This window comes from Balaenoptera borealis (genome assembly GCF_965194805.1).
Source record: "Balaenoptera borealis genome assembly, chromosome: 7".
Classification (NCBI taxonomy): Eukaryota; Metazoa; Chordata; class Mammalia; order Artiodactyla; family Balaenopteridae; genus Balaenoptera; species Balaenoptera borealis.
The window spans coordinates 115,414,674-115,427,793 of NC_138864.1; the positions used below are offsets into that span (position 1 = coordinate 115,414,674).

The 13,120-nt window shown below is 40.0% G+C and overlaps 1 protein-coding gene across 5 annotated transcripts in view; it reads left to right on the top strand.

Annotated features, from left to right (window-relative positions):
* Positions 1-4,235: 4,235 nt before the first annotated feature.
* The window catches only part of IFT56 (intraflagellar transport 56), a 51,781-nt gene continuing 42,896 nt past the window's right edge, over positions 4,236-13,120 (top strand). For 2 of the 5 annotated variants that reach the window (XR_014246991.1, XM_082400336.1), the window contains exons 1-5: positions 4,240-4,495; positions 5,002-5,139; positions 7,479-7,571; positions 9,265-9,379; positions 10,848-10,897. Coding sequence is in view for 3 of the 5 variants with exons in the window: in XM_082400336.1 (XP_082256462.1) it covers positions 4,493-4,495; positions 5,002-5,139; positions 7,479-7,571; positions 9,265-9,379; positions 10,848-10,897 (399 nt within the window). In the remaining 2 variants the exon portion in view is untranslated. Of the gene's footprint in view, positions 4,496-5,001; positions 5,233-7,478; positions 7,572-9,264; positions 9,380-10,847; positions 10,898-13,120 lie in introns of all 5 variants that reach the window. The other 3 variants (XR_014246990.1, XM_082400337.1, XM_082400338.1) reach the window with 3 other exon arrangements.

Sequence of the window (13,120 nt, forward strand, 5' to 3'; positions counted from 1 at the left end):
TGCGGCATGCGAACTCTTAGTTGAGGCATGCATGCAGGATCTAGCTCCCCGACCAGGGATCGAACCCAGGCCCCCTGCATTGGGAGTGCAGAGTCTTACCCACTGGACCACCAGGGAAGTTCCAGGAGTATTTTTTCAAATGCGTAATCCCAGAGTATTTCTTGCTCTTTCTTAGAACAGTCAAAAGTGGGGGATCCTTTCCCCATGAGCCCATAACTCACTGCGAGGGAGTGGGATAAAATTTGGTTTTTAAAACATTCTTTTTGATGGTAAGGTAGAATCTTTGTGAAACTAGTGAACAAAAGAAAAAAAAAAAACCTAATAGCACTCAAGAGAGCTAATGAATAGAGTTGCTGTGGTTCTACAGCAGAAATGTTGAGGATTCTTCTTTTCATGAGACTTTTCCTTAAGGAAAATCCACCCGAACAAGAAATGCCAAAACTTCTTACAGTCTTTCATATTCCCTTAGCAAGTCATGGCCCTGGTGATTGACAGGTGGTTTCCAAGGACCGGCAGTCAGTATCACTGTGCATCAGGGCTAAATTGGAGCAACGGGGACTCCAGAACATCACTCCAAGCTCAGATGGGGACCACCTTAAAAAACAACCCCCCCCAAAAAACACAGATTTAGCAAGATGCAATTCACATATCATAAAATTCAGCTGTTTTAAGTATACAATTCAATGTTTTTCAGTAAATTTACATAGGCATACAACCATCATCACAACCTGGGTCATTTTTACAATTCTTCAGAAACTGCTATTCTATTGCAACTGCAATAAAGTTGCAAATTCCAACTTTGTCTCTTACCCATGCAACCAGCTTTTGTGTGTCTATGTTATTACATGTTTCATAACACATTAGATTCTTAGAGCTATAGCTGGGAATAATAGCTTCTTCTCAAGTACACTCAATGCCATATTCTGCCCTTCATAATTACAGCTACAGTTCAAACAGCTTCTACAGGGATTTAGAGGTTTAAAGCAATATCACAAACTACTGGAAATCGGAGATCATTTCAATGGATTTAGCAAGATCAACAAGGTTGTTTACAGCATAATAAGCAACAATGCCCTTAGACCTTGGCGAGAGGGGTCCCTGCCCTGGGCTCTGTGCCCTGACTGCACCCTGCACCAGGTGTGAAGAGGCAATGGAGCTGAGGGGTTCCTGCAGCCCTCCGCACCACACTATGGTGCCTAGGACTCGGAATTCCCTGCCCACACCACCCCAAGCCTGTTTCCATACCTGAGCCCGTCTCTTCCCAGCGTGTGTCCTCCCTTTAGGGCTATTGGGGGTGACTGCTCACAGGAGAGTGGGTGACTACCCTGGCACTTGGGGGCTGGGTGGCCATGCACATGCAGAGCCCATCAGGGTGCAGGATGGAGAGGAGAAGAGAAGAGAAGAGATGGGCTGAGAAGAGAAGCGCGTGGGCTGAGTGAACACTGAGGGTAGCTCCCTCCACACTGCCACCTCCCCCAACAGAATTCCAAGAAGTCTGAGAATTCTAAATTGGAACGTGACCCTCTTCGTGATGGTGTATTTGTCAAGGCAAGAGGATAAAACATTTTAACAGTTTGCTAGGCTGATTTTAAATTTTTCAGTATTTAGACATACGGTATGTGGACCTCTCTTTGTATGGTTTCATTTATATGAAATATTCAGAATAGGCAAACCCATACGGAGAGAAGATGGGTTAGTGGTTCCCAGAGGGTGGGGGATGGAGGGGAAACTATGCATGTGCCTGTGGTATGTGTCTTTATCCATGTTTGTATGTATACAAAAGTGTATATATCAGGCAATGAAGATATGCAGTCACTCATTTACTCTCCAAGTGATTGGGGGTGAGGGTGAGGGGCGGGGAAAGGAGCTAGAGTGCAAGGAGGATGAAAAAGAATCTAAGAAGTCATACCTGCCTTCTATGAGCTTATGGTACACCTGAGTCTCTACAGGGCTAGTTATTCAGGGGGTATGTAATGTAATTCGACTATAACACAACTATCTATACACTTGGGAGAATTACTTCACTTCTCCAGATGTTAGTTCCTTAGTCTGTTAATTCTGAGGGTTGGACTAGATGTCCTTTAAAGGTCCCTTCCAGCTCTAATATTCCATGATTCGGTGATTTTAGACTACCCTTCCATCTGTGTTAACTGGGTTCAGGATTAAGATAGATAAACTAAGTCGTCCACCCAGCACATATTATAGTTCCTTACTGTGTGTGGGTGTTGGCCACAAGCCAAAGCAACAAGGCCAGGGAAGAATGGTGGGATTGAGAAGTTGTAAAACATGTCATGAGCCAATTGTATAAGAGGCTCAAATCACTTGGCTTATTGCACTCAAGACACTCAAATTAGTCACACCCAATAGTAAAGAAATTAAAGGGTTTAAGGAACCACTCTGAAGAGAGACAGGGGAAGGGAGGCATCCTCAACGCAAATGGCAGGCACGGGTTCTAGATGTAGGCAGCGGCAACCAGTGTGTCGCTGGCTTTTCTCAGCAATCACCTTCTACTCCGGCAGCTTCTGACACGGACAGTCTCCAGCGAGCGTAGCGCATGCAGTCCGTCGAGACCCTTCTTCAGCAACCGCACTCAGACCCTGTCTTTTGTGAGGTACAATCCCTAGGGTGCAACAGTTACAACCCCAGCAGCAAGGAGCCTTACCTGTGGACAAAAAAATGTTGCCTGCCATTTCAGTAAACAAAAAATGCTGTCTGCCATCAAGCCAACAGTCACTGCAGCTGCCCTGAGAGTGCATCCTGAGGGGAATTCAGGGTGGAGAAAAAGAGGATACTGGCCCTAGATAGTTAAGATGCATATCAAAGGAATAATTTCAATGAGCCCAGACACTTGCATCTTCCCATACATAGAAAAGCATTAAAACCTTTTACTTGAGATGTCTGTTTTTCGTAATTAGCAGTAATCTTTTGAAGTCTGACTACATTTTTTTTTTTTTCCCCAGCAAAAACTCCTATATATCCTGGCTCCTCACTTACCTCTTTGGAACAGTTCTTCAGAGCGATCTGAGAAGCTAATTCCCGGGCTATAGTCCTTAGTAAGGTTCCCCAAATAAAATACAACTGTCAACTTTAGGTTGTGCATTTTTTAAAGTCAACATACAGGTGTGGACCCCGAAAAATTAGGATCACTAAGACAAAGAGCATTGCTCACCACCCATTTCCACAAGAGTTCAGTTGTAACCCACCGCAGTTGCTGACAGTAGGACTCTTAGAGGAATTCAAGGCGAAAACAGAATGAGGCATCTGTGCTTTGGACGCACACAAATAACGCAGGTCCCACAGATAGTTAGATGTATATCTCAGGAAGAATTTTAATGACCCTAGATTCTTGCATGTTCCCATACATAGAAAAGCTGAAAAGATTAACTGGAGACATCTGTTCTTTATGGTTAGTAGTAATCTTACCAAGATATATGCTTGACTTCAGGTATTCCCTGGCCAAAAATCATGTATAAACTGGCTTCTCCCCTACCTCTACCGAGTAGTTGCCACAGTTTACTGAGTGGCTGTCTCCCGGGCTTTAGTCCTCAGAAAGATCCCGAATAAAACTTAAACGCACAACTCATGCTATGCATCTTTCTTTAAGTCTTTCCGCACACCTTTAAAAACAATTACTGGACCCTGGTGGTCCAGCCGTTAGAACTCCAGGCTTTCACTGACGAGGGCCCGAATTTGATCCCTGGTTGGGTAACTAAGATCCCACCAGCCCTGTGACACAGCCAACTCCCACCACCAAAAAATAAATAAAAAAATCAATTTACTTATTTGACTTCACACTCCAGTTATCTTAATTTACATATTCCAAATCTTACATCAGATCTTTAGAAACAATCAAGATGGGTGCCACACTGGCCACTGTGACTCCATCTTGGGTTTCCCTATTTCTAACAAATCAGAGGTTCTATTCTAAATTCTATGAGCAGGAATCACAATATAACGTCACATCACAAGGGTAGCTTTATCTATGGAAATAAGAAACCGTATTCTGGTGAACTCCCGCCTCCAAACATCGGCTTCCTCGGTTTGGCAGAAATTTTTTTCTAAGCTTTCCGGCACGGCACAGGAGACGGCGATCACGTGCCAGTCAGCGCCCCGTGTTGCTCAGGAGCCCAACGCCGTCCAAATCGGAAGTGGTCCTTGAAAATTACTTTCCCGGGAAACTTGTATTTGAAAAACAATGCCATTCTAATTCGCTTTTTCCTAAAGTAAACTCACAGAGATAGAGTCAAACTCTCGCTATCAGCACAGAGAACAACGCTCTCCTCCGGAGAAACTTTCACTCCTGCAGCGGTGAAAGCCTAGGGGAACCAAGACGTGGAGGGCACCGGTTCTCCGGCGAGCGCTATTCGGGCACGGACCAGTCCCCCGGCGGGGTTGCCGTGGAGACCGAGCGAGCTTTGTGGATGCCGAGCCGCGCTGAGGCCCGGCCTTCTGCTGTTCGTCTGCAGAGGGGATTCATAGGACTGACGCCAAGATGGTTAGTGGCTTTGAACAGTGAGGGAGAACTTTGAGTAGGTCCTGGGACTGGAGATTAGAGGTTCCAGACATACTTCTGGGTTAAGTCGACGATTGTCAGCAGAGGATGATGTCTGTGCCCTCCCCGTGTTCCCACGGGGGACAGGGATGCAGTTGTAAATACATGGTTGCTTTCTTCCCTCCTGCTTCTCCATTTCCCCGCTCCTGAGCTGCGCGTGGGATGGAAAGCGGACCAAGGGAAGGCTGAGATGACAGCAGCTGCGCGAAAGCATCTCTTACCTCACTCTAACTGGGGGAGATAAAGAACAAGGGAGTAGCAGTTTCGTTAGCTCAAACACAGGGTGATGGCCCTTTTAGTAAAATAACAGGTTACAGAAAGAATTTGAATACGCTTACCTGGGGTTCGTTGTTAAGGATTTGACTTATAAATCCTGGAGCCGTCACTCTCAGTTTAATATTGACCATCGGAATGGGATCATACAGCTGTCTTTGTTGTTTCTTTCACAGATGCTTTCAAGGGCCAAACCTGCTGTAGGCAGGGACCTACCGCATACTGACAAAAGAAAGAAGAAAGGTAGGAAGATTCCAAAACTAGAGGAGCTACTTTCACAAAGAGATTTCACTGGAGCTATTACCCTGTTGGAGGTAATGTCCAAAGAAGGTTGCTTCTTAGGAGGTGAATAACCAGAATATAGAGGAATGCATGGGTGAATGCTGGTTGCTATGCTGTTGGAACAGGTGGGTGCATTCTGGGACTTTCTGTAAATCTTGTCAGGCACAGATTCCAGATACCAAGTTAACTATAAACCTGATTAAAGGTGAACTAAAATGATAGACTTATTTCTCGAGGGACACTTTTAATTATATCTAGTCCCACTGATGATCAATCCAGCCTAAAAATGTAGAGGGACATTTAATACAGTGTCAGTTCACATATTGTTCATTCCACCCCCTGACCAATTTATGGTTTATTCCTATTATATGTTATAACATTCTGATCAAATTTAAATAATTCTACCATGTTTCATGCTTTTTGTCTAAAAATACTGTATCTTCAGAAGATATTTCAAATCTCTGTGGCAGTAGTTCCCAACTTTTAATATGCATCAGAATTAGGGTACTTATTAAAATGTACATTCCTGGACTCCTGCCCTAGGGATTCTGATTCTTTACAGAATCAGCCTACAGTGGTTCCCAGGAACCCGTATTTTGGGCAAGTAGCCTAAGTGCTTCTGATGTAGATGTTCCAAAGATGCTGCACTTTGGGAAACGGCTTTCTGGGAAGCATATGTTATAGAAGAATGAAGGGGTACACCAAAGAATGAAGAGATGAAGAGTTTTGACAGCAAGCCTGGTTGTGTTGTTCCATAATCATTTCTCTAAAGCACTACAACAGCCATATTACTCTATCAACAATAAGTGTTTTAATTAGCTTTATATATCTTTCTCAGTCTTTCACGTATAGTCCTGTGTTTCTTGCTAGTGCTCTGGTATTGAGCACATTGTTTAACTTTTCTGGCATCAGCTTTCTCATCTTTAAAGTGGGGGAGTTGACTTGGAAGGACCATCTAGCTCTGTAAATCAGTGGACTGAGTGGTAGATACATGTGTAATTTTTGTCAGTCTCTTTTTCTCTTCTCTCTTTTCTTTGAGGCAGTGACCACACTTTCCTTATTGTGTAATCCCATGCTGCCTGTAAGTTGTCAGGGAGGTTTTGCGCTACGCTTTCATTCTTAGGTAGCCAAAGTGCCATGATGGACGGGAATGGGAACTGCCGCGGTTTAGGATGAGGAAGTCTCGTGAGCTCTCCTGTGGCTCCAGGGAATTCCTGGGGCAAATTCAGGGAGACCTCAAATAAGAATTTCTTCAGACTTAAGGCACTGTACTCAAATTCACAGTATTTGGTGAGAGGAGAATTTCTAATATTATGGAGTTAGCTACAGGAGTAAGTTCTTATTCAGACAAGAAAGTATCAACAGATGTCTTCATCTTGTAATGGTCGAGGCACCTGAGGTTTTGTAACAGTGATCTGTTTTTTTTTAATTTTTAATTTAATTTTTAATTAATTTTTATTGGAGTATAGTTGCTTTACAGTGTTGTGTTAGTTTCTGCTGTATAGCAAAGTGAATCAGTTATACGTATATATATGTATCCACTCTTTTAGATTTCCTTCCTATTTAGGTCACCACAGATTAACGATGATCTGTTTAATTTTTACTTTTTTACCCATGTTTTTGACTTACCACCATATAGAGTGGAAAAAAAAAAATCTCACCTTGCCATGGTCGTTCAGACTCCTCCTTCAAGGTCTCACTCCTTTCCTCCAAAACAGGACTTTTCTTTCATTGGCTGATGAATTCATGAGTATTTTTTCACAATGGACATAAATGATTAGGTGGTCTTCTAAACATCTTTAATTCTTGCAGGCCCTGGTAAGCCTGTTCAAGGGTAATAGAATGATTTAATGGCTTGTCCTCAGTGAAAGGTTATAACCTATGAATAAATATACGTGTGTGCTCACGGGACAGGTTTGAAGTGTGAAGATGAATGCGGGGTAGAGCATGGAGGGGTGAAAACATGGGCTTTGGAGTCCATGGGCTACGGTGGTCCCTGCCACCACACCTACTGGCTGTGTGTGGCCTTGAGTCCATCGCTTAATTTCACAAACTTTCAGTTATTTGGCATTAAATATTTCACATAATTCTTATGTTCCTTATATATCACCCAGAATTGTTATGAGGATAACTCTTAAATACTTTCTGGAGTAGGGTGTCAGTAAACACAGAAAAACAGCTGTGAAATATTTGAGGTAAAGGTAATTGTGCTGAGTTCTGTAGGTATCAGTTTAATTAAACTGAGATTATCTTGCTTCTATAATTTGTGATTTCCTATTGTTCATTAATAACTTAACATAGCAGTGTTTAACAGGGAGTGTACTATTCAAAGTATTCATGATTTTTTTTTTCATGAAATTTTAACGTAAAGTTCAAACGTCATGTTGGGGAACAAGAAGAGGACACTAATTTGTGGATTGGATATTGTGCTTTTCATCTGGGTGACTACAAGAGAGCTTTGGAGGTTAGTTTAAAAAAACTTTTTTTTTATAACAGAAGGGTTTTGAAAAGTTTTTAAGCTTTGTATTATAATAATACACGCTCATGGTAAAATTCAAACAATATAGAAGGGAACAAAGGAAAAAGGAAAAAAAGTCACCCTGTATGCTTTCCTCAATCCTATTTCTTTGTTAACAGAAGTAACCATTGGCTCTTTTTAAATGTGTTGCCTCAGAAATCTTCTATATATGTTCAAGCATATTTATCTATGTCTGTTTACTTTTTCCTTTTAAATATATACTAATGAGATTGTTCAATATATTAATATTAGTCTTTCTTAAGGAAGTCTTCAGGAGAAGAAAAATAAGCCCTTTTGATAAAAAATTTCACAATTCTTTTCTCAAAAAGAAGTTCATTATTATTTTGCGTGGTTAATTTTAGACATAGGAAAGATTATATTATCTTTATATTTTTTAAGTATAGCTTTGAAAGTTTTTTTTCTTGGTCATTGTAAAACCTGCAATGTAATTAACAATCTATGGAATTATGGATCTAGACAAAATTTTAGATGCCTTATGTCAAATAATTTTTAATTCATAAATGAAATTGTTTGGAACTTTCCCACATATTCTTACTCTCAAAGTGTAATCTAAGGATATTAAAAGAACCTGCACTACTAAAATGAAAAGTATCCAAGATCAGGTAATGAGGAAGTGATATGAACAAAAGCAGCAAAATCAGTGAAGGAAAAGTGAAGATGTGAAAAGGGCAGAGTAGGAGCTGGTAGTATATGTGAAAGATATAGGAGAAAAGAGAGTAACCCAAACAGAGTAAGAAAGAAAAAAGGCATCTGGGGAAGACTGATAAATAGTAAAAGAGTTTATGGAGGGACTTCCCTGGTGGCACAGTTGTTAAGAGTCTGCCTGCCAATGCAGGGAACATGGGTTCGATCCCCGGTCCAGGAAGATCCCACATGCCGCGGAGCAGCTAAGTCCGTGTGCCACAACTACTGAGCCTGCGCTCTAGAGCCCGTGTGCCACAACTGCTGAAGCCCGTATGCCTAGAGCCTGTGCTCCGCAACAAGAGAAGCCACCACAATGAGAAGCCTGCACACTGCAACGAAGAGTAGCCCCCGCTCACCGCAACTAAAGAAAGCCCGCGCGCAGCAACGAAGGCCCAATGCAGCCAAAAATAAAATGAAATAAAATAAAATTTTATTTTTATTTTAAAAATAAAATGAATCTCAGAAACTATTCTTAACAGGGGGAAAAAACAGAAGAACACACCAAATTTTAAAAGTGTAAAGCCAAATAAAGCCAGAGAACAAATAGAATGAAATGAAATTTGTAGGGTATTAAGGTTATCAGATTTTAAGTTAACTGAACCTATGCATTTTTAATAAGGCATCTTTTTTATGTCTTTTTAAGTTAGCAAAAAGAAAATAGTTGCTTTTCATTTCTGCAGTTTGTTAGCCCATATCAATATTAAAAGGGGAAAAAGAAAACAAGTGTCAGGTTATGTGGACAACAGCCCTGCATGGGTAGGATTGAGCCTTAGCTTCAGTATTTAATATTACAGGTATAGAATAGGTAAGGAGCATATAGAAGTCCCTAAATGTGAAGTTGCCCAATCACAGTAAGAACTCCTATTCCATTATACATAAAGGAATGGCCCATTGATTACTGCTGAAAGGGATCACTGCTTAATGTATGTTTCAGGAATATGAAAATGCAACAAAAGAGGAAAATTGCAATCCTGAAGTCTGGGTGAACCTAGCCTGTACCTACTTTTTTCTTGGAATGTATAAACAAGCTGAAGCAGCTGGATTTAAAGGTAAATGGGCCCTTTTAATATCTGGTATTCATCACTAATAGTAAGAGTCATTTTGAAGATTTTAAAACTTATTTAATTCCTTTTTCTATTGAGGAAAAATCAAGTGACATTAGAAAGCTAAAAAAAAAAAAAAGCTTTACTCTTCAAAGAATGTTGGATCTTAGCAACTTTATGTTTAAAAAGAGAGTTAATCTGTGTGCTGCTTACCCTCCCACCTCCTCAGAAGCTAAAGCCAAAAAGCAGAAGGATGAGAGAAGAAAAAGGGCAAGGTGCCTTTCTTAGGCTCCACTGTGGTAGGAAGTTCATGCTGTTGGTAGGAGTTGGGTATAGTTGTTCAAGCTGTTAGGAATGTGCATTTTATAGCTTCTTTTCCTGCTTCTGAATGAGAAGCCAAGTAATTCCAACTTGAAGAATCCAGATTTCTTCCCTTTTGCTTTACTTACCAGGACAGTCATCTTAGGAGAACTGGACTCAAATTTGCAAATAGAGTAGGGCAAAAGGGAACTATGGGAGGAAAGATTAAGAATAGTTAGAGTATGAATCAAATTAAATTCAAAGAAAAGTAGAGAAAGTGGGCAAAAGAATGTTTGGAAGTATGTTAGGGAAGAATGTATTTCAGGGTAGAAATCTTAGAGAATTAACTGATATATACATATTTAGGTAGAATTCCAGTTCAGAGTCATGGAATTCTAATTTTCCTAATTTAGTTATAAAGGCCTTTGAGTTATTTATCTCATGTTTCTAGACTTTATCTGTGCCTAGAACAGTTAGACACATGTAAGGTGATCAAGGTAGCTATCTCTCTTTCCACATATATTTTTCTTTTTTATACATTGAAGTATGACTTTTTGCTGTAAAGAGATATAAGATTGAGTGTCTAGAATTAGGAAAATTCTGCAAGAGCACAAAGGGGATCTGGAACTTAAGAGGTGTTCACCTTTTTGCTTGGCTCCCTGTTTTAGATGGTAGATTATCGTGCCAGAAGATCTATGAAATGGAGACTGGGCTAGTATTTAGGAAAATATGGCACTGTAATTATGAAAAGGGGATTTCAGAAGGAATCGACAAAGAACACTGGAAGACCAGCTGAATGAAGAGTGGATTCTTACATGTACTGAGATGACCATAACCATTTGCTTCCAGTGTTTGGTTCAGTGTGTGAACTACACAGGGTGGGCTGCTACTGGACCTGTGAGGAGTGCCGTGCTATGCTTTACCACCATAGAGTAAGGAAGAAGTGTGGGCAAGAGCAGAACCTTAGAGCATTTTCCTTCTAGTTCTTGACGATGTTGCTGCTACTGCAGTAGGACTAGACTAAAATAATACATTAATATATTATAGCAGGGACGTAGCAGGATCCAATAGGTAAGGATTTGGGAAGATTTATCTGTCTCATGTCACTCCTGCAAGGGACTAAGTGCCACAGACAATTGAGTTCTTTAATAAGTATCTTGGATTTTTTTCACAGCTCCAAAAAGCCGACTTCAAAACCGCCTGCTCTTCCACTTGGCTCACAAGGTATTTACGTTCCTATTTCACACTTTTTGTTTTAATGTTTTAAGATTAAAAAAATTTTTTTAAGTATATCTTTTTTAATTGACGTATAATTGACTTCACACTTTTTGATTTTTAAATATTTTTCTCTTTCTTTCTTCTTGTTACCAACAAGGGTGAAAGAGAATTAAGTAGAAAGTCTCGTTAATGGTATTTCTAGAACAAGTAGAATACAGGTGTTAATTTTATAGGACTTTCTCCCCCATTAATGTTTTTTTACTCTGTTTATTCAGAAATGTTAGGTTTTAGTTCTTCTTAAGCAGTAGTCATTTAAGATTAGTTTGTTTCCACCATCTTATTGTCTCTTAGGAAACAGAATCAGACACCTTGTCCTGACTCCTGAAAATAAATACATACCTTTCAGAATTGCCTTATAGCAATAATTTTGATCATGTCATAAAATGATTTTTAAAATCATTTTTCATATTATAAAATTACACATTCTATTAAGCAAAATATAAATATGCAATAAAAGGATATAACATCTACCATATTTAAAGCTAACTGCATTTCAACCTTTTGGCATATCTCCTTTTGGGATAATTATTTTTATATGCATATCTGTATTTTTGTTTGTTTTGCAGAATGGGATTCATGTTAAATATATATTTTTGTATTCTGCTTTTGTTTTAAACTTATCTTTATAGTACAAGTGTACCCCTGAGTCACTAGTCTTAAAAACCAGGCTTTTTTTTTTTTTTTCTTTTTTTTTTTAACTAGAAACCTATTCTATTATAGTTACTTCTGAGGTTTTGTGTTTTTTTTTTTAATTTACTTATTTATTATTTATGGCTGTGTTGGGTCTTCGTTTCTGTGCGAGGGCTTTCTCTAGTTGCGGTAACTGGGGGCCCCTCTTCATCGCGGTGCGCGGGCCTCTCATTATCGCGGCCTCTCTTGTTGCGGAGCACAGGCTCCAGACGCGCAGGCTCAGTAATTGTGGCTCACGGGCCCAGTTGCTCCGCGGCATGTGGGATCTTCCCAGACCAGGGCTCGAACCCGTGTCCCCTGCATTGGCAGGCGGATTCTCAACCACTGCGCCACCAGGGAAGCCCAACCAGGCTTTTTTTTAATAACAATCCATCATATGCATGTGCCACAATTCATTCAACACTTCTAGTTATTTAACTTCCAGATTGGTTTTAATTTTAATTATAAAAATATGATTCTAACATCCTAAAATGGACTTACTGAGTTACTGAGTATGAACAATAAAAACTTAAAGCTTTTAATTGATAGTGCTAAATTATTTTACAGGAAGTTTATCTAATTGTCCAAAGGCAGTATTTGAAAATAATTATTTTCGGTGCATTTAAAAATTTTGGGAATTCCTTATTGGTCCAGTGGTTGGGACTCTGCTCTTTCGCTGCCAAGGGCACGGGTTCAGTCCCTGGCGGGGGAGCTAGATCCTGCAAGCCGGGCAGTGCGGGGGGGGAAAAAAAAATTCATGCTATAATTATCTGTCTCTCTGTTTAGTTCTTTCGATTTTTGCTTTACATGTTTTGCAGACTATCATTAAGTGTGTACAGATTTAGAATTGTTATGTCCATCTAGTGGATTGAAACATTTATCATTATGAAATGTCTCTCTTTATCTCCAAAAATCTCTCTTCACATAAAGACTACTTTGTCATATTTGTGTAGCTCCACCAGCTCTCTTTTGGTTAGTGTTTGCTTATTGTATCTTTTCACATCCTTTCACTCTCTATCTTTCTGTGTCCTATTTTAAATGTCTCTCTTATAAACAGCATGTAAAAATGATAGAGACAGAGAAAAAAAGGAAAGGGAGAAGATATAAAGAAAGAAATAGAAAAAAAAAGACGGTAAGAAGAGGGGTGTCAAGTAATTAATATGAGCTGTAACTTAAAGGCTTTCCATTGTTAAGGCTCTGCCTCCAGAGACTATTTTTTTTTTAATTTTTTAAAATGTTTATTTATTTGTTTATTTGGCTGCGTTGGGTCTCCGTTGCTGCACGCGGGCTTTCTCTAGTTGCAGTGAGTAGTCGCTACTCTTCGTTGTGGTGCGTGGGCTTCTCATTGCGGTGGCTTCTCTTGTTGCGGAGCACAGACTCTAGGTGCACGGGCTTCAGTAGTTGTGGCTCGCGGACTCTAGAGCGCAAGCTCAGTTGTTGTGGCACACAGGCTTTTTTTTTTTTTTTCCAAACACACACACTGTATTTTATTTTTACAAG